The sequence below is a fragment of the Pleuronectes platessa genome, chromosome 9 (genome assembly GCF_947347685.1).
Source record: "Pleuronectes platessa chromosome 9, fPlePla1.1, whole genome shotgun sequence".
In the NCBI taxonomy this organism is placed as follows: domain Eukaryota; kingdom Metazoa; phylum Chordata; class Actinopteri; order Pleuronectiformes; family Pleuronectidae; genus Pleuronectes; species Pleuronectes platessa.
The window spans coordinates 8,475,928-8,497,759 of record NC_070634.1 but is presented as its reverse complement, the minus strand read 5'-3'; the positions used below and the strand labels follow the sequence as shown (position 1 = coordinate 8,497,759).

General features: G+C 40.8%; 2 protein-coding genes across 3 annotated transcripts; both read left to right on the top strand.

Moving 5' to 3' along the window:
- The first annotated feature begins 3,391 nt into the window (after positions 1-3,391).
- On the top strand, positions 3,392-13,755 carry LOC128448129 (uncharacterized). The gene is made up of 14 exons (XM_053430690.1): positions 3,392-3,533; positions 4,179-4,214; positions 4,394-4,644; positions 5,569-5,887; positions 5,993-6,283; positions 6,768-7,040; positions 7,671-7,946; positions 8,917-9,189; positions 9,297-9,502; positions 9,537-9,711; positions 10,229-10,546; positions 11,127-11,372; positions 11,609-11,728; positions 11,852-13,755. The coding sequence occupies exons 1-14, from the start codon at positions 3,497-3,499 to the stop codon at positions 11,929-11,931; spliced, it is 2,901 nt and encodes a 966-aa protein (XP_053286665.1). The 5' UTR covers positions 3,392-3,496; the 3' UTR covers positions 11,932-13,755.
- A 239-nt stretch (positions 13,756-13,994) lies between these two features.
- Positions 13,995-21,653, top strand: aasdh (aminoadipate-semialdehyde dehydrogenase). 2 transcript variants are annotated; one of them, XM_053430562.1, is made up of 14 exons: positions 13,995-14,523; positions 14,615-14,735; positions 15,397-15,689; positions 15,798-15,990; positions 16,593-16,822; positions 16,902-17,017; positions 17,099-17,271; positions 18,315-18,642; positions 18,733-18,845; positions 18,941-19,640; positions 19,724-19,887; positions 20,201-20,326; positions 20,414-20,545; positions 21,117-21,653. In XM_053430562.1, exons 1-14 carry the CDS (start codon positions 14,264-14,266, stop codon positions 21,519-21,521), a joined length of 3,354 nt encoding a protein of 1,117 aa, XP_053286537.1. In that variant the 5' UTR covers positions 13,995-14,263; the 3' UTR covers positions 21,522-21,653. The 2 variants fall into 2 exon arrangements, with proteins under 2 accessions (XP_053286537.1, XP_053286539.1); XM_053430564.1 differs by lacking the exons at positions 13,995-14,523; positions 14,615-14,735 and having other exon boundaries at positions 15,566-15,689; positions 15,811-15,990.
- Positions 21,654-21,832: the final 179 nt, after the last annotated feature.

The window sequence follows — 21,832 nt, the reverse complement described above, 5'->3', positions numbered from 1 at the left end:
AACAGGATAAACAATGTGCAATACGATTATATTTTACAATGAATATTGTTTTGTGTTAATTCAAGTTCTATATATTCTGTCTTATTTGTGTTTTCTTTCAATTTATCTTTATTTCTTTAAAAAATATTGTTTTACTTTAGCTTTATTGCCAATTTTTTATATAAGTGATATATACAGTCTGTGGTTATGTGTGATTATTTCCATGGCTCGTAATATTCTGTTTGGTGAATACACTCGTCTGCAGACAGTTGAGCTTTTTGTTTTGAAATGTGATGAACTGTATAAGATTATAATTCAAATACATAATTGAATTTGTTCTTTCTTTTATCTTTATTAAACTGTGAAATCCGATCTGGACTCTGGCATTATGTTTTTTCATTAATGTTGCATAAGTGAGTTTTACCAACCTCTACACTGTCAAGAACTCTTTATCCTTCATCTCAGCTAACTATCTATATGGTAATTTTGGTTATAGTTATTACTTTATCTATTAATCAGAGTTCGAAATTTATAGTTTGTACTTTTATGAGACTTGATCAATAAATTGGCTATCTTTCCTCTTCCTTTGAAGGGTGGTGCTTCGAGGTAACTTTAATCAATTAAAGTGATTATTTAACATTAATATTTTTTTAATGAATGTTCAATATTTTATTTGTATAACCAAATGTATTGAATGCCGAAAGGCACCCCATTTTATGGTATCTCTTTTAATGCATTATTGCACAGCACCATTAAACATTTTTCAGGAGCCGCCACTGCCATAAACATTTAGGCCATTCATTAAGCCAATTTTGTTCTTCCTAAATAAAATTGCATTCAAAGAAAAACATTTACTTGAATATATTAAAATCAAAATAACAGGTTGAACTTTCACATATTTTTCCATCTGTCTATAAACATGTTGAAGCCTTTCAGTGTGAAGTTGGTTCAAATGGTGTTGATATGTTGTGTGACAGACTTTTTACTTTTTACCAAACAGACACCACCAGAAATCCTGTTTTTATTTCCACGTCATCTACTGATGTGAATTTTTACACATAACAGCATATTTTAATGGCGTATATACAAAGCTCTCCTGGAAGTAGTTTATTGCTGTAGAAAGATAAGATCAGGTGTACGTGCATTGAGGAATCAGAATCAGAATCAGAATCAGAATTCTTTTTATTGCCATGTATATTTGCACATACAGGAAATTGCCTTGGAAAAATTAAAAAACACAATATCGAACAATATAAGGAAGTGGATATAGGAAGTGGAGCTGAATTTCATCATCTGAGTTGTAGTAAAGGTAAATGTGATGAACTAAAACCACTGCTGTACATGGTTAAGGTTATGTTCTTATTCCCAGTGTGTGATTGAAGGTGTGATCACCAGCATTTCAGACATCATAGATACATGCTCTTTAAAAGTCTGCATTATAAGCAGCAGTCTTTATGCAGAACATCTCGAGTCAGAGGAAGGATCCTGAAAAAACTCAATAAATTTATATATTATCTTCTGATCTCCATGAAAGCCGTCGCTAACTCCACCCAGGAGCTCATGTTCTCGTCAATGTCCATTGTTGTGTTCGTTGGTTTATCAGCAGGATTAAACAAAAATTACTGAACCAATATCCTCAAAACTTGTTATAAGGATGGAACCCAAGACCCAATGAGTTTAGATAGATAGATTACTTTATTCATCCCCGAAGGGAAATTAAGCCGTCATAGCAGCCGGTACATTTGAATACAATAAAATACAATACAATAGAATAAAAAAAAAAATATTGAGGTAGAAAGAATAAAAAACAGAAATCATAAGATAAATAGGTAGATAAGGTGCAGTGGCTGATGATGGTAATAGTACTGATGATATGCTGGTAATGTTATTGTTAGACATGATATAAAAAATAGTACAGTATATATAGTATATAATATAACATAATATATATTTATATATGATAGTAATTATACCAATATAATAGCAGTATATAGTAATAATGGCAGCAACAGTATATATAATAATAATAGTAAATATAATAATAATAATAATAATAACATGTACACATGTATAAATATGTGTATATAGACTTATATATACAAAGAATATACAAAGAGTATGATATAATATATGATATATAGTATGGGTATAAATATAAGTATTTGACGATACAATAGATAATATAATATACTATGAGTGTAAGAATATGTAGACAGAGTGTGCAAAAGACAGTATTATTGTATAAAATGATATATAGTATCAATATGGTTTATATTAACGCATATCACATGATGTGGAGTAAGTGTTCCAGTATATGGAGCGGAGTGTTTTACAGGGTACACAGTGCAAGGAGACAGGTATATTTAGTGCAGTTCTGTGATGGTGGTTCTGACAGAGGTAGATGAGTTGTACAGTCTTATTGCAGTTGGGAGGAACGATTTCCTGTATCGTTCCTTAGAGCAGCGGGGTTGAATGAGTCTGTGGCTGAAGCTGCTCCTTAGCTCGTGTCTTTGGTGCAGAAACGAACAAAGGGGCAGGTAGTTTCTCATTTTGTTTAAAATGAACATTTTGGACTTTTCCACCAGTTTCCCAGTGAATGATTCACATTAGAGAACTGATATATTAGATTAAGATTAAAATAAGATTAAGATGCATTTATTTGTCCCAAACACATGCACAGACATGCACAGGCACATTCATGCAGGTAGGGAAATTTAACCTCTGCTTTTGACCCATCTGGTGAAGAACACACAGAGCAGTGAGCGACCATGTACGGCGCCCGGGGAGCAGATGTTGGGGGAGTAAGGTGCCTTGCTCAGGGGCACTAGACAGGGTAGGGAGAATCCTCCTGGATTTTTGGACAGATCAATCCAGGTTCGTCTTTTTGTTGTATCTCCCTGGAGTCTGTTTGCAGATTGATTCAGCTGGACTGTCGGGGCTCGGCGGAGGCACTCAGAGGTAAATTCTTTTGTCATTCTAGTGTTTATGAATTAAGTCAACACACAAATGTCAGATTATTTGCTTGCCTGTAAATCAGTGATAATATAGACGTCTTTGGAATTAGAATTAGAATTAAGGGAAACATGTTGCATGCTGTAGTGTTAACAACAGATTTCATGTTTCCTGTCAGGCAACATTGTTTCCTGTCATCAAAAAGTCTTCCACAACATGAAATTATCATAATCTAGATGGATATATATGGTATTACATTTCCATCATTGCTATCACCATTATTTCAGATATCATATAATTCAAAATGTTCAGTAACTATAAGGACGATAGTTCTGTCTCGTGCAGGGACTTGTGGTTATTTCTATCACGGTGGCTCTACAGCAACAGAAACGTATTAAAGTACAAGCAACCTCAGAGTTGTGGTGTGAGGTTCCTGTGAAGAAGGAAACTGACCCAGGAAACAGAATCGCACGAACACCTCCCTCTAACATATTTTTAAGAGATGTGTTCCACTGATTCTCTACCTGTCTTGAAGTGTGTTTGAGTGGCGCTGCTGGATGGGACCATGGGGCACTCTTTGCTCTGTATGCTGTCATTATTCTGTGAGTACATCAGTAACTTTTATTCTATGAATGTAAAGTGTTTATTAGATGTTTGTGCAACCACAGCAACCACCTGTAACCAGCTGTATGTATTCTGTTACATGCACTTAAATAACTTTTATTTGATACTAAATTGTGATTGTTGGAGTACCGTTAGAAAGTGGAAATTATATTTCTTTAAATTTATTATTTGATGCCCGACACATGAAAAAATACAAATTTTATACCTGAGTCATTGATTTAATTGCCAAAAGATTCTTTGATATAAGAAAAGTTGATTTATAAACAAATTAAACATTGTGATGTTCCAATGGGAATTATAGACTTTAAAGTTACAGGCTGTGAATATTGTCCCGATGATTAGCAGAGAAACAATCATCTAATCTACATGAATTCAAATAAATGGATCAAAGAAACTAAATTACTGTTATTTAATTAATTTTTTTCATTGAGTTTAATCATTGAGTTTCTCATGTATTTCATACTTTTGTACAATTTCTTTGATGGGTAGTTTTAATAATACTGCCCATACTCGCTTTTACAATATAACAGTACTTACTAATAGACTTAGTACTAGAGTGTGTACTGTGTTTGATTATTTACCAGGTATAATAAAGTCTGATGAGATGCCAATGTTTCTTTCAGTGCTGAAAACACTCCTCTCCTGTGGACACACTGAATGTGAGTCAACTCTTTTCTTTATTGCTCTCTATCTTTATTAATATGTAAATTACATCCCATTTTTCTTCGTGTATGTTCTTACTAAGATTATTGAGTATATGAATGCACTGCAAACTTATAGAACAAAACTCTGGCTGGTATTTCTTCTAACTATGTTCTGTTTGTGGGGGGGGTGGTAGATGCTGAGCTGACCTTTGAACCCAACTCAACCACTCTATATTCTGGGGAGCAAGTTAATTTCATGTGTCACATGAGAGAAGCAAATGTCAGTGAGTGGTATTATGAATTCAAGTGGAACGACAAACCACTCGTCTCCATCAATTCCACTAACGTCCTCAGGATTCCAGAGCTAACGCCAGACAGGAACGAGGATTATCAGTGCAGTGCTCACCATAACAGCTCAAAAGAGAACAAACTCTTTCTTTATCAGGTGAGATCTCCAGAATCATTGTCACCACTGGGAAGTTCACTCATAGACATGTTGAGATAAAGGATAAAGAGAAATATACAGCAGTTCACAATAAATGGGACAGTAGAAACATGAAGCTTATTTTCCACATCGTCTCGACAGCCGGATAAATCCACGTTTCTTCTTCATAATAAATGCGTCGTTCAGTCTCCACAGTCAAAGCTGAAATACCTGATTTCAGTTCCTCACGTCGACCTTTCACACGGACACAAAGTCAATCATATCATTCACTCACTTATGTTTAGCTTTTTGTTTGACATAGACATTATAAAAACATTGGAGGAGCAGAGAGCAACTGATGCAGACTGTGTATACTCAATTATATATGATGAAAATATAATTTTTTGCTATGGATTCATATTACATGTACTAAATTATAAAATAATCATGATTGAATTCTAATTAATTAAAACGATATTATTAGTTGTTATTTTAATGGATATGTACTACATACCAAACATAAAAAGTAAATAATGAATTGATCTCTAATTAATTCTGAAAATATAGATTTTTGCTATTTTAATGGATTTATAGTACATATACTTAATTATTTAATTTGATCATGAATTGATTCTAATGGAAGTATTATTTTATCCATATACTATATAACTACATATACTTAAATATAAAATAATCATGAATTGATTACTAATTAATAATGAAGATATGTTTTGCTATGTTAATGATTTATACTATATATACAAAATTAAAAAATATGATGAATTGATTCCTAATAAACATGGAAAATATATACTTATACTTACATTTTCTTTAACAAATGCATACTACTACAGATACAAAGATTATGAATGAATTGTGTCATAATTAATGATGAAGATATAATTTTTGGCTAATATAAATAAATGCTTCCCTACATACACTGAGTTTCATAAAGTAATAAGGAAGGATTCCGTAAATATTCTTTACCAAGCAGCACACAAACCCAGAGCCACAGTGAGAGCGTCCAGGACGTCCATACCAGTGGCCGGCACTCTGACTCTGGCCTGTTCTGTTGAGGAGTCTGCGGGTTGGAGCTACGACTGGTTCACACGTTCCCCAGACGGTGAGGAAACCACCATCGCGACAAATCATGAGCAAAACTCTCTCAACATCTCACACGGAGGCAGCTTCTGGTGCAGGGGAAGGAGGACTCACTCAGATTTCCTCTCAGAGAAGAGTCACGTGCGTCACATCGAGAAAACCTGTGAGTAGCATGCTTTCATGACTGGCCACGGTGAAAACAGGACCAATCAGCAGCAGTATTAACCAGTTCTGTCTGTTGGTTTTACATTTGTGTTTGAATGTTCAGTGTCCAACAGAAGCTTTGTCGTGCTGCAAAACAACTTGACTCAGATATTCAGCGGTGAGACGATCTCTGTCAGGTGTGAGATCCCAGGAGGAGGAGACACCCGGTGGGAATATGAATGGAGGACAACAAGCTCCCACCAACCAGTCACTGGTCCAAACACAGTTCTCACAAACAGTGAATACAGGCTGGGCACTGCCTCTGTTTTCCACAGTGGAGAGTACTGGTGTAAGGCCAGAGCGGGCTTGTATTCCTCAACAGAGTGGAGTGACGCCTTCCAGCTGAGAGTAACACGTAAGTCCAATCATCTTTCCTAATACCTTAAAACAAACCTGGGTCTTTTTTGGCACACATCAGGTGATGTAGGCAAAGTGTGATCTTGATGTGGACCTCAAGTGGTCCAAGAATGGTGAACATGGCTCAAACAGCACATCACACATCGGGCCACATTTGGTCTTTTTGGTTGACAAACAACATTGCTACGGCTTATCTGTGGCCCGGCTCTGGCAAACAGCAGTGGACTGCCCAAGTGCCATAAACATGAGGTGTGTGGGCTGGATCACGGTGTGACAGTTTGGGCCAGATCTGGGCCAAAATCATTTCTCTATGTGTGGATCAATGAACCTTTTACATGTTGAGATTCATTATTAGATCTTTTTTGTCTTATATATTTTACGATCAGAACTTTGCCCTCTACTGAGTGAAATTCAGCTTCATACGCTTTAATCTTTTTTCTCCATTTAATTTGTCTTTCATTTTCTGTCTCGCAATTTGAAAGCAAATAAACCCAGGCCCAGACTGACTGCTGATAACACAACCATAACAGGAAAGGGAAGCGTAGCACTGTACTGCTCTGTGGATAACGCGGCTGAGTGGAGATACGACTGGTTCAGAAGAACCTCAGCCTCCGCTGTAGCTCAGATCCTAAGATATAATGAAACAGATGATGAAATCAGCGTCTCAGAGGAAGGCATCTACAACTGCAGAGGAAGGAGAGGAGACCCAACTGTCTTCACAGAGGACAGCAAGCTAGTCACAATAGAGAACAGAGGTAAGAGTCAGTTTAGAAATCCAAAGACTAGTTACCTCCGCTGTGGAGGTTATATTTTGTACCTGTACGTTTTGTTCTTTATTTGTTTGTCAGCAGGATTACGCAAAAACTACTGGATGGATTTCCCGAAACTTGGGACAAAACCAATGAAATTTAGATGGAATCCAAACATCCAGACTTTCTATAACACGATGTAACTTTTACAGAGCAACAGCGCCGTCTGCAGCCACACATGCTGTTTTTTAAAAACCTCTGAGTGTTTTTAACTGATCTCAGTTCAGCTTCACTCTTCAACTGGAGCTGATTGTGGCAGTTGAAGCTGTGACTCTCAGTCAGTTCTTCTCACAGGAGATGGAACCCACTCACCAGAGTTACAGAGAACAGAAGTTCAGGGAGTGAAGGAGGAAACTTTCTCAAGATTAAGGCAGATATCATTACATTAACTTGGAAGCTGCTGTTATAAGGTTAAAAAGTTGCATGGTGTTTTACTTTAAAGTTGTGTGATTCTTTTCTGATTCTTGTCCCTGATGAAAAGATGAGAGGACTGGTATCTCTAAAGTTTGGTGGAGGTATGAGCTTTACTGAGTGCCATTCTACTTTCTTCTGTTCTCTGTTTCTATTTGTGATCAGTTTCTCACAAGGCGTCTGTGGCCCTGCAACCTGACTGGTCTCTGATATTCAGCGGTGAGATGATCACTGTCCGGTGTGAGGTCCCTGCAGATGTACTGACTGAGTGGGTGTATGAATGGACCAAACCCAACTCAACTACGGTTCCAAAACACAATGAATACAAGATTGTCAATGCGTCCTCGTCCGACAGTGGAAGCTACAGGTGTTTGGCCAAAGACAAGAAGAACTTGAATTCCACAACCGAGTGGAGCGATGATGTCACATTAACAGTTTCTGGTGAGAAAGACTGAGTTTTGAGAAACTGGCAAATGTCTCCTTCAATTTATGTTCATATGCGCTGATAAAAAATAGAATGCAACAAAAAAGTGACGAAGGATGCAACGATTCAAAAGCTGAACATCTTACCGATATTTATCTTGTTGTTGCGATCAGCGTATCGGCGAGTAAGATGACGTTCACCGATGTTTATGCGTTATTCGCATTTGGGAGGAAACAATTGCTGTTCAGAATCCAAGCCAAAATATCCTGGATACAAACGATCTGGGACCAGTCGTGAGTCAGCCTCAGCTGTCAGTCATGGTGTTTCACCCTGTTTTTATAACGTCAAAAACTGATTAAATTCAACCCAAAACTTGAACACACAGTAAATCAGAGGTACAAGAACTTCCTTTCTTCCTGAGATAATTTGACCTACACTGCAGCCAGCCACCAGGGGGCGAACTCCCTGTTGTGGAGCTGTGATGTTGTCCATCTTTATATATGGTCTATGCTCAGCACCCTTAGACCAGATGGATGTGGGCCTCTTCAGGCAGTGATGCGGCTCCTCTAGCTTTCCTGTGGACAGCATGGATCCGAGCCTGAACTCGTCCACTTGTTAAAGAGCTAATGTGGCCAAACTATCCCAGAACAAACGTGGGTCTTTTACGGTACACATGCAGTGCTCTAGGTAAAGTGTGATCTGGATGTGAACCTAAAGTGGTCCATGTGGTGAATGTGGCCCAAATAGATCATGACGAATTCAGCCAACGTGTTGCACCTTTGGTTAATGTACGGTATTGCTGTGGCTAACTTCAGGCTCTGATATGGCAAACAGGTGGTATAATCTGGGCCAAGCATTCTGTACTTTTGCTTTTACTGCTGTTTTAGTTTTTACGTCTGCAGATGACTAAATGAGATACATGTTCTACTCATTTCATTCAACTCACATAAAATGGACTAAATGCCAAAGTGTTTTTAACATTAACAGAAGGACCAGCGGCTAGCCTGAGTGCTGACCACAGAGCCTTTCCAGTAGGGGGCAGTGTGCTCCTGACCTGCTCCGTGGGCCAATCATCACCTGGCTGGAATTATTATTGGTACAGAGGTGAGAAAACCTCAGAGGCCCTGACAGATGAGGATTTCAAGTCAGATGGACAAAGTGCTATTGCCTCACGTGAAGGACTGTACTGGTGCAGAGGAGGAAGAGGAGATCCAGTTTACTACACCCAGTACAGTAACTCAGTCAGTATTCATGGAATTGGTGAGTGCGGAGAAAATCCATTCTGCGTTCATGACTGTTTGTTGAGATACGTAAAGGTTGATGCTGATACAAGCTGTTATTCTATCTTTACTGGTGAATATGAATAGTCCACAACAGAGCTGCTGTGACTCTTCAACCCAAGTGGCCGAACAGATACAGAGGAGAAACCGTCACACTGAGGTGTGAGATCCAGGGAGGAGACTCTGAGTGGGAGTATGAATGGACATCAACCAGCTCACATACACCTCCCAATACAAAGGAATTCAGGATCAGTCTGGGCTCATATTTGAGCGGCAGTTACTGGTGTCAGGGGTCAACAGACATATCTATATAGGATGAGTTCAATGAATATTCGTGAGAAGTTCAGTTATGAGCTGCTCCCAGGAAGCAACGGAGGGACTGAACAAAACTCCTACGTCATCCAAGGCCCGACGGAGTCAGCCGGTTATGCATGTCGAGCTGGAAGAGGAGACCCCGTGTTTTACACTGAGTACAGTGAGACAAAGTGGGTCTGGTCTGGAGGTGAGTTTGTTTCTTTCTCTTGAAGCAACTGTTATCACTTCAGTCTGTCAGTTACTTCGGGAACTTTACTTTGGCTGGTTCCTTCAGGTAATTTACTTTTAGAGGTGATAGGTCAAAGGTCAAGACAAATACAGGGTTAGAGAGACAATCTAAAGCTTATATTGAGAATCATTCCCCAAAATCTAAAGTCACATGAAATTATTTTTGTGTGCATCCTATATGACCTGATGTTGATATTATTTATGATCATATGCTCAGACTGACATCATCATGATGTCACTGTGATGTCAACAAACAATGTCATCCTTCTGACGTTTCCCCTGTAAAATGACGCAAAGCCTAAAATGACACCTTTAATCTGGAAACATTGCAAATGTATTCTCGTAATATTGGTACCATATTCCCCAAAACAAAACTGTGACTGAGATGGAGTCTCTGCTGATGGCTTCCCGTTCTTAATGCTCGACCAATTTCAACCATTAGTTGCTGTTTAACACTTCATGTCACGTTTTTCCAGATTCCTATTCGTCAGTGTCTCTCACAATGAGTCCAGACTCAGTGCAGCACAACCTTTGTGACATGATCAATCTGACCTGCAAGGGAAACTCTGATAAGTGGAGATTGTGGATCTTTTCTGAAGAGGACGTCCGATTGGTCGAGTGCGACTCTCACAGAAACATCACAAGGTCCAGATGGTCCATGGATAGGCTTCTTCCTGGTGTTTACTGGTGTGGATCTGGATCAGAGCTCAGCAACGCAGTCAACATCACTAGAGCTTGTAGATTTTCATTGAATCTATTCACACTGTGCATGTTTCCAACATCCCATAATGTGATTTAAAGGTAGAGTAACTGAAATTGGGGAACACTGACTCCCTTCACTGCTCCTTCAGGAGCTGCACCTCCCACATTTACCAAGGTGCATCACATCAAACATGATCTCTTATTTACACAAACCACACGTTCAACGACCAGAATCAGCTGCGAGAGTGTGTCCATCTGCCATTAAACAAGCAGACATCACGTAACTGTGTGGACGCCGCGGCCCGCAGCGCCCCCCGGAGGCTGTTTCCCTCTCTTCACTCGAGAGAGGTCTTTTGGTATGAGAGCAGGACTTATTGATGTCACATTCAGATTTTGTGATGCTCTCACTCAAAACTCTGCACTCACACTCAACTCTACCCTGCTTGAGCTCAGATGTCCTGCTCTTGAAGCAAGGGCTGTGCATTGAAACCAGATGTTTTTCCAGCGCACAAACAAAGTACAGCTCATGGACGTGAGGAGCAGAATTTGACAAAAAGTGCATTGAATGACCTTGGCTCCCCTTTAACATTTAATATTTAGACTTATGATGTTTGTATACGAGCTGAATTATCAGGTTGCTCACATTGTTGATGTTTTTTTAACTGTTTACAGTTCCAGGTCCTGTTATCCTGAAGAGCCCTGCCCATCCTGTGACTGAGGGACAGTCCATTACTCTCGGCTGCTCACTGTACAGAACAAATCCCAATTCCAACTTCTCTTTCTACAAAAATGATACACTCCTCCAAAGTGATGTTCGAGGGAAACTGGAAATCTCAGCTGTGTCAAAGTCAGATGAAGGTTTATACAAGTGTGAACATTCAGGAGTCTTCTCAGCGGAGAGTTGGATGTCAGCGAAATGTGAGTGTGATCAATATGAGGTTGAAAAGGATTCTCCAGGTTGAGAAGAAGATTAAAAACCAACCAGGTCCTGGTGTTTAGAAAACTTTTCCACATATAATGGCAACTACAAACCTTTTTTGCAAATATCAAAATATAAAAAACGTTCATGTCAAAATGTCGGCGGAAGTTTTGGTTCTATATTTTTCCACTTCATGAATCTGCCTTTGCTCCTCACTGCTCCTCGTCTGATCCAGTTAATCATGCAGCACCTCCCTCTACGTCTCCTGTGCCGCTGGTCGTCGGGCTGATTGGTGGCATCACACTGATTCTCTTCCTCTCGCTGCTCCCGTTGTGTTGGTACAGGAATTCAAAGAGTGAGAGCTGCTCTTGTTCATTTCATTTAAATCAAACTTATTCCAAACTATCGTCACGATAGTCATGGAGCAGAGGTTGAAAAATAAAATCATGTAACGTGATCATTATTGTCTTTTTCACAGATCTGTGTTGTGACAGGTTGGTTCCACAACACTTTCATCTTCAACAAAACCGCAATACTTTACTTTTTCTTTTTCCTTGACTTCTGATTGTTTGACTGTTTCTGGCTCAGCCAGTCTCTGAGAACCAATCAGAGCTCGGACCAAACTGTCCACTACGATGAAATCCAGCTGCATGTGTACTCGTCTCTTCTCCACGGTCAGCCTTCCTTCTCCTACTGAATGCCTACACAGCTATTTCTAAGTGGTTGCTTTTCAGAAGAACCTAGGCACAAAGTTTCCAATTACATTTCATGTTGATTTGATTTTGTATTGACTCGTAGGTGACGAGTGCATCTATGAATCAATCAGAGGAAGGACGGAGGAAGGTACTGTATTGTGCCTCCTGCAGAGAAGTCCTAAATGAAAAACATCTGATTTCAGGTGGATGGGCAGATGAGTACAGAAATGTCCAACACGATTTCATGACATCAATACACACGCATGGTTTTCCAACATCTAATTTTAGTCACATGGTCCCAAAGACAGACATTTGGACTTTTCAGTTGAGTCTGAAGCAGAGTTACAGGTGGAAAGGAGCCTCAGTCCAGGCTCCAGACCAATGCACCAGAATGTAGTCAGACCCAGATCAAACTGAACAAAGGATCAGTTTTGCTGCACCCATATAATATTTAAACAACAAGGACGTTCATTTACATTGGAACACGTGTGGAGCACCTGAAGTTGGTGATGCTGGTTGCGATAGAGATATTAGAGTGGCAACGGAATCAACTAAATGAATAAAACAGTGGTTCTCAACCTTCTCAAGTCCTTATCTGTCTGATCTTTACAGGAACCCGAGGTGATCCAGAGGAGACGTCTGACTACGTTAATGAAATATTAACAAATATTAACAACTGGCTGTTAAGCTACTGGCTCCTGTGCATTTGAAATAAACCTCATCTGAAACTCCATCATATCATTATCAAATAGTTATTGTACGATAAGTATGCAGTTCAATTGGTGTCTCAAATTTCAAATCCGTCGAGTAAAACTATGAACAGTTGAAGTATTAAGTGTGTATTTTTGAGATTTGCAGTTATTGTCACTTTGTTTCAGGACCACTATGAATGGTGCATCCTCCAGAAAACCAGAACGTGAAAATCAACATTCATCCTTAAACATCTTCACATATTAGACTCACCAGTTCTGTAACAGCTCATTGGAAAGAACGACATGATCTGGATTGAATTTCCGTATCAATGGAAAAAAAAAAGGCTGTGATATTTGCTTTTGTGTTTACGTTCAATATTTCAATTGGCTGATATGGGCCTTTTAAGATATGTGCTGATATGAAAAGGTTTATTTAACAGGATAAACAATGTGCATTATGATTATATTTTACATTGAACCTTTTTTGGTCTTGATTCAAGTTCTATATATTCTGTCGTATTTGTGTTTTCTTTCAATTTATCTTTATTTCTTTAAAAAATATTGTTTTACTAAAGCTTTATTGCCAATTTTATAGATAAGTGATAGTTTTGACTCCTTAATATCGGTATCGTCATTGGCCCCCCAAAAAAAGCTTATTCTGTATATTTTTGCCGCAGTCATGCAACAAAAGCTTGAATGCAACCTGTGATGTTTCATCCGTACGTATATATATATATGTCTTTGTTATTATTCACAAATGACTCAATGGAGGATATGTCAGAAAGGACATTTTCTGGCTGTGTGTTATGTTTCATATACAGTCTGTGGTTATGTGTGATTATATCCATGGCTCGTAATTTTCTGTTTGATGAATACACTCGTCTGCAGACAGTTCAGCTTTTTGTTTTGAAATGTGATGAACTGTAACAGATTATAATTCAAATACATAATTGAATGTGTTCTTTCTTTTATCTTTATTAAACTGTGAAATCCCACCTGGACTCTGTCGATATGTCCTGTTCTCAGCTGCTGGTTATTTCCTCCACATAAAGCAACATTATGCAATTTTCTTTACCTTAAAGCAGCAGCTCTTTTAAAGTGAGTCTGATGTTTGAGTGTGAACATGTCAAAAAGAGTTAATCATCACATGTGGCTGCAGGGGGCGCTGTTCTTCAGTAACAGGTACATAGTGTTGCTCCCTCCCCGCCGCTGCGGGGCGCTGTACCTGCTTTGATTCTGTTTTTGTCATTTTAACTACTAATTTGTTTATTCGCCTTTCTAGTTATTATTAGTATATATCATTCTTATTATCGTTGTTGTTCTTGTTGTTAGAGTGCATCTGATCATTCCCAGTTTCCGCCAGTGAACTAACCACTAGCGAGACGTCATTTTCACTTGCTATGTCATCTTCATGCGACACACTCGCTCCGTCGGATACAAAACAAAATCTCCCCAGACTGAATGAAACAACATATGATCGAACCCATGTGATTCTTGGAGTTAATGTCCAGACAGTGCAGTATGGCTGCTGGGACGCTGCAAGAGCTCGTGTCTGCCGCCGCCTCTCTGCACCCAGACCGGGCAGCGGTGACATACGACAGCGGAGGCTCGGTTCCCGGGAGCCCGCTGTCTCTGCGGTACCGAGAGCTGGTGGAGCTGTCCTCCGATCTGTCTCATGTCCTGCGGGACAACTGTGCTCATAGTAACGGAGTCATCGGGCTGTACTGTAGTGACGATCTGTTCATACCAGTGTGGATCATGGGGTGAGTTCAGTGTGTGTGTGTTTGTGTGTGTGTCTGTGTGTGTTTTTTGTGTGTCTGTGTGTACCCATGACTGACTCTGTGCTGTTGTCAGGATCCTTCAGTCTCCAGCTGCCTACCTCCCTCTGGACCCAGAGGCTCCAGGACTTCTCTCTGCCAGGGTCATGAACCAGTGTCGCCTCAAGTACTGTGCTGTGAAGACTGACCTCCTGCCGGTGAAATATTTCACATTTTATTAATATTAATACACATATCAAATTGCTGATATGATGCACATATAATATTTAAAGATGTCTTCATGATATTGTTTCTCTCAGGATTGATTATCTGTAAGCAACACAAAGTAAGCCAAAGTAATTAGCTTCTTATTGGCAAAACATGTCTTGACCCTCCCACCTATATACTCATATATGTATTTAGTTTCCCTAAACAATTTAATTATGGCCCTGAAAATCAGATCCCATTAAGTTCCTCCCTCATGCTCTTATGTTGAAATAATCCAATCTGTTCCGTATTCACATAATAAATGTTTTAAAGACGGGGCCACATATAAGCCAATAACGTAGGACTTATTTTAGCTGATATTGATCAACAGTGTTGCAAATTCACTTAGAAATGGGAAAGTAATCACATGACCATAACCAACTGCCTACATAGTACCTGGGGATTTTTGGTAGTGGCACACTCTGTCTGGTTGGTTATTCAGTTTGCATGGCTCAAATAAACAAGGCTGTTTGTAAAAAGAGGATTCATATATTTTATCTTTTAATTTTGTATTGTCATTTTCTTTTTTGTTGTATATTTGTAAAGTTCCAACGTGACATTTTTTTAAGTCTTCCCTGGTGCTCATGGATCTTCTCTCCTTTTTCCATGCAGCGTTTCCAGACGACTGTTGTCAAACACATGTCTGTTGCTGTGTGTGTGCTGTTGCCCAGGTTTAAACTGACAGTGGTACGGGTCACGCTGCTGCCAGTCGCTGAGCACAATCAGGAAACACAACCGACTGTGTTGAGGACAGATGGTGCTGAAGTCTGTGATACAGCTGTGGAGCAAAAGGACTGTGGCCACAAGGACTTGGCGTATGTGCTGCACACATCTGGAACCACTGGGTTTCCAAAGACTGTGAGGGTCCCACACAAGTGTATACTCCCCAACATTCTGCACCTGAGGTCAGGAATTCTACCTTCATGCCTCTATCTCCTGCTCTGGATCATCATTTGGATAAATATTTAAAAGTGCGCCTCTCTTGCCCTCTCTTGCCCCTAACCCTTGCTCAGATCGTTGTTTCAGATGACAGCAGATGATGTGGTTTTCATGGCCTCGCCTTTGACCTTTGACCCCTCTGTGGTGGATATTTTCCTGGCCTTATCATCCGGGGCACAGCTTCTCATTATCCCCTCTGTGATCAAGAAAATGCCGAATCGACTGGCACAGCTTCTGTTCAAGCATCACAACACGACGGTCTTACAGGCAAGAAGGTTCACGATTTTCATCAGTCAGGAATTCAGTGGGGTCTAAAACAGTCTTAAATTTATTAAACTTATCTTTAGGTCTTTAAAAGTCTTAAATATGTTGAGATATTACATTCGTGGTACGTCTTATTTTAAATTAACACTACTGTGTTTTTGTTTTAATGTTTGTTTGCTTTTTTAGATAAATGTTTTGCAGGCATGCATAGTTTGTAATGTCTCAACGATCCAGATATTACCATGCTGTAATAAAACTACAAGAGCAACATAGAGCTGATAACTACACACAGCTTGTCTGTGGGAAAAACTATGTATATATTCTGTAGTTTGTGAGATAACATGGTGAATCAAGGGTTATTCTCTACTAGGCTACTTCACCTTATCTTCAATTATAGAGAAGTGTGAGTAATTCATGGGACTCCAATGTTCCTTTCTATCTGCCACACTCGACGTTGTGCTTCAATGTCATTCATTGGGTTCTTACAAAGTCTTTATTAAGATTTGTTTAAACCTGCAGGAAATCCTGATCAATACTTATTTTACCTGGAATAGCCCACACAAACTTTGTATCCCCTATAATGTGGTGTTTTCTTGTTTCCGCAGGTCACGCCCACTCTGCTCTGCCGCTTCGGGCACCGGGTCCTACAGCAGGAGGTGTTGTCGTGCAGCTCCTCGCTGCGGGTCTTGGCTCTGGGTGGAGAGGCCTGTCCCTCGCCGGCCCTGCTGAGGAGCTGGAGGCACGAGGACAACAAAACCCTCTTCTTCAATATCTATGGTATCACTGAGGTGTCGTGCTGGGCCTGCTGCTACAAAATACCACAGTCCAGCAACCTGTGAGTGCTCCTCTTTAAAATGATTTCTGAAATCTCCATGTTCATATCAGCTGCAGCTAACACATCTATAACATCACAGGTCCTCCAGCTCGGCGGCCTCAGTGCCTCTGGGGACGCCTCTGATGGACACGGTGGTGGAAGTCAGAGATGAACATGGTGGCGTTGTTACAGAGGGGGAAGGACAGGTGTTCATAGGTGAGAAAGATCTCACTGTGCCCCACGCATTCATGTAGATCTTACTTTGGTGAGGTGAATCCATGTGACCTGTGTTTGCAGGTGGAGAGGACAGAGTGTGTCTCCTGGACGATGAGGACGATGTTACCCCCGGGACAATGAGAGCCACTGGAGACTGGGTGAATGTTAGAGACGGACAGCTGTTCTACCTGGGACGGAGAGACAGGCTGATAAAACGCAACGGGAAACGGATGAACTTGGACGGCTTGCAGCAGGTACAGTGCTCTGTATGTATAAACTGTATTGGACCAATGATATTTATTTATTTCTATTTATTTATGTTCAGTTTCATATTCAATTATTACTTTCTAGAAATAGAATTTGATGAATAAATAAAGTAACGAATTATGTGTTTTTCACTTAATTGACATACATCAAAATACAAATTTCAAAGGCAGTACAGTGATATTTATTGCTGGTTTATCATAAACTACTTAAGCTGAAGTTAAAACAGGAACAGTTGAGTTCATTGGCCACATGGGGGCAGTGTAACAACGTACACTGATACGTTACAACCTTGTTAAACCAGAACAGGAGCATTTGGAGTTGGTTCTTCGTTTAGCTTAAATTTGGTCTTTACCAACTGCTATGAAGAACATCTGGCACTCTAGAAAATAAATAATGATAGGATCAATGAGTGAAACAAAACAGTAAACTGAAAGAAAAATGCTCCATAGAGCGAAGTAGCAATGTGGCGATAAAGAGTGACTCTTTTACATTACACCATTTGTATTATATTCACACATTGATATTGATTAATTATGCTAATTAGAGCAGACTTACTCCAGCTTTTTTCAATTTAGCATTTTTAATGGATTTATACATTGTTTTTGTGTTTTTTAGAGCAACATACAAACAGGCAAAAGAAAGTTATTAGAAACATTGTGAACTACAATGGAGCTCAGTGGAGCACATGCCACCTCCAAGGCCCAACAGTCTCCTTAAACTCAATCAACCTGCACCACATTTCAAACACTCAAAGATATTTATTTAGGTCTAGATCCATGAATGATTCCCTGTGTTTTCTCTGGTGATTTTCTGTAATCCTGGTGAACGTGCATTCGTAGGTTGGCATTAAAACTGTGAACATATCTCAGTCTACATTCTATCCCCAAAGAAGAGACATTTTGGACTTTAAATCACCAAATAAATATTTGGGCAACAGCAGAGGATCATGGATCCACATGAACAATTCTTTCTTTGACCTCAGACTATTTGGATGATAGACATGTTTATGTTTAATCTCCCCCTCCCTCAGCTCATATCGAGTCTGCCTCAGGTGGAGGCCTGTGCTGTGGGTCTGTACGAAGGCGTTCGGCTGCTTGCCTTTGTGGTGGCGTCCACATCTGGAGGCCAGAAAGCAGCTGCTCCTCTCCCCTCTCCTGCACGGCTGCACGTGGAGAAATCCCCCTCAGCTCTGGCTCAGCCTCAGGACGACCTCCGCTCTCCTGTAAGACTCCAGCAGACGAGCGGTGCGGACGGGGATCTGAGCAGGCAGATTGTGGACCAGCTGTCTCTGCTGCTGCCGTCGCACAGTGTTCCTGACACGCTGCTGCTGGTCCCGGCCTTGTGCCTGACGCCTCACGGTGAGCAGAGGACGCAGGTCACTCCAGAGGAGGCACAGCAGTTCTCTCACTCTGCATTATAGGGATTCTAACGTTGTTTTTTTTCGGCAGGCAAAGTAGACATGGAGGCCCTAATGAAAATATACCAAAGACAAAAACAGGGTTTAGAGGCTCCACGGGGAGATTTCAGCAAACTAAAGCAAACCCTCCGGTCTCTGTGGCAGGTATTTTCACACTTTTAATGACACTGCTCCACATTTAATTATCTTAATGTCTGTATATATATTCATACTCAGCTTTGTGTCCCATAAATCAACAGGATACTTTAGGTTTACCTGAAGATGTGACCGTTGATGAGGAATCCAACTTCCTGTTGAGTGGAGGAGATTCTCTGAAGGCGCTGCACCTCTGTGAGGACATCCTCTCCGCTGTGGGACTCACTTCACCTGGCCTCCTGGAGGTTGTATTTGATGGCAGCTTTTCTGACATCCTGACCTACATTGCCAGAGTGACACTGACGCCGCCACTTGAGAACAGCACGGCGCCACATCCAGAGGCCCAGAAACGGCACGCTGATGCTCCGACTGTTGTTCCAGCGAAGAGAGAACGCAAAGGGTCTCAGTCTGCAGCAGAAGAGAGGCCGCAGGGGGAGAGAACGGCTTTTAAAGTTATAAGACGAGCAGGCGAGGTGATAGAGATTAATGTCAGATCAGGCTGTCAGGCGGATGCAGTCGGAGAGAAAGATTTAAGTAAGAAACGGACAGATGATGCTGTGGGCCTCTGTCTGAGCTGGTCCTCGGACACAGGCAGATGCGTGGACGCCTCCCCGGTGCTTCTAGTCCATGAAAGAACAGATCAGAGGTCAGATGAGGCCAAAACGACTGTGTTCATCGGCTCTCACTCTCACAGGATCCAGGCTCTAGACCTGGACACTGGGAGCCTTGTGTGGGAGCGAGTCCTGGGGGACAGGATCGAGGCGTCGGCTGCTGTGTCTCACTGTGGGACGTTGGTGATTGTAGGTCTGTAACTACTTTATACATATCTTGTTATGATACTAAAATGTCAGGTACTGTCTTCAAGCTTTATGTCTGTATTTTCCTAGGTTGCTACGATGGCTGTGTTTATTTCTTGTGTGCTGCATCCGGAAAGACGCGGTGGATATTTGAGACGGGAGACGCCGTGAAGAGCTCTGCTGCTGTGGATCCTCACACAGGTCTGGTGATAGTGGGCTCCCACGATGGACATGTTTACGCCCTGAACCCAAAGGTGAGCAAGCTGGACCGAAAACAACTGATACAAAACATAGCGTGGGGATTCAATTCAAATTGAGTGCTCCTAATCTGGGAGAATACACTTTTAATTGATTCTATTATTTCCTTAAAGCTTTAGAAATAGTAATTGCCAGATCTCCTAGAATTTTGAGGACAGTGTGTTGTGTCATTGTGTCATTAATAAAGAATATTAGGTGGTATTAAGCGGATTCATCATGTCTGCTGCGACCTTTTGACCTTTGTATCTTTTGTCATGGATGACCAGAGCTGTTTCCCCTCATGGGTTTAATACAGTTCTGTGTTTTTAGCTGAAGCAGTGTGTGTGGAAGCGTCACTGTGGTGGTGGAGCTGTGTTCTCCTCCCCTTCTCTCCAGCCCTCCCTCAGACAGCTGTACGTGGCGTCACTGGGGGGTCGCCTCCTCTGTCTTAACCCTGTGAGTGAAGAAAATCCCAAACTCCAGTCGTTTTGTTGAATGGAGGACATAAAGACAGGGGTTCAAACATGTGGTTATCTGTTTCAGGACAGTGGAGAGGTCTTGTGGTCCGACAGCAGGGACGTCCCGTTCTTCTCATCACCAAACTGCTCCTCTGGTCTTGTTGCGATCGGCTCTGTGGATGGAAACATCTGCTGCTACAGCAACACGGGGAGACTGGTGAGAAGCAGAGCTCAGACCCTGTTAGCAGTAGTTTGGGGCGGTTCAGAATTTAATCCATGGAACGCAATGGGCCAAAGGTTTGACTCCTTAAATACAAACAAAATTGCAGATCCATAACGGATGTAAACTGATTACTTTTTACTTTAAAGTCAGACTCTACACTTCTCTATTTGTATTTTCAGGAACACAGAATATAATCTATTCAATGAATACAAGTTTTCTTGTGGGTTTTCTGCTGATACTCCCTATTGGGGGGCAGGTTATGGTAAGAATAAATAATGGATGGATAAACGTTTTATAAGACATTCTCTGGATTCAAATACAGACTACTGCATTTGAAGCTTTTTGTGTTCATACATGTTAAAGCTTGAACAAGTTACTGCTAACGCTCATAAAAAAAATCTCTGGTCAGCTGCTACATTTTAGTTAAATCACACCTGCTGTTCCCACTGTTACCAGGACTGAAACCTCAACTATTTTCTCCTCTGCAAATTGAATTTCCTGCAGTAAAAACTGAACCCGAAGCAGTTATTACATGCTGTGGTGTGACTCTTGTATTTTTCTGCAGATGTGGCAGTTTTCAACAAAAGGACCCGTCTTCTCGTCTCCATGTGTCTCACCGGACCAGCAGAGGCTTCTGTGTGGATCACATGACGGGCACCTGTACTGTTTAAACAGCGCCGACGGATCTTTAGTCTGGACTTTCCACACGTCAGGCAAAGTGTTCTCCAGTCCGTGTGTGTTCGACGGCTCGGCTGTGGGCAGGAGTGGGAAGCTGGTGGGCCTGGCCTCGACAGACGGCACAGTCTGGATCCTGGATGGTGAAACCGGACAGATGCTGGCCTCCCACTCTCTACCAGGGGAACTGTTTTCATCCCCAGTGATGTACAAACGCTCTCTTGTTATCGGATGCCGCAATGACTATGTGTATTGTTTAAATCTGACTGTCAAAGACGAAGCACAGAAGGACTAAATGTATTTTTTTACTGATTCTTATTGTAAATAATTGTTTTTATACCTTAATCGTAGCTAAGAAAATATGTTTAAACGTTTTTAAACAGGCTGCATGCCTTTTTATATAATAAAAAACGTATTTTGAGCGGAATGAGGGCTCGATGCCATGGCTGAGTATTTCCACCTTAACACTGCAGTGAACAAATCCCAGTCTGAAAAAAACTGATACAGGGTCAGTTCGTACATATGTGAATGTGTCAGGGGTGAACCTTAGCCTCCTGCTCACTTCAAATCAATGCAGGCAAGAGCGTGAATAGAATATTTAACTTC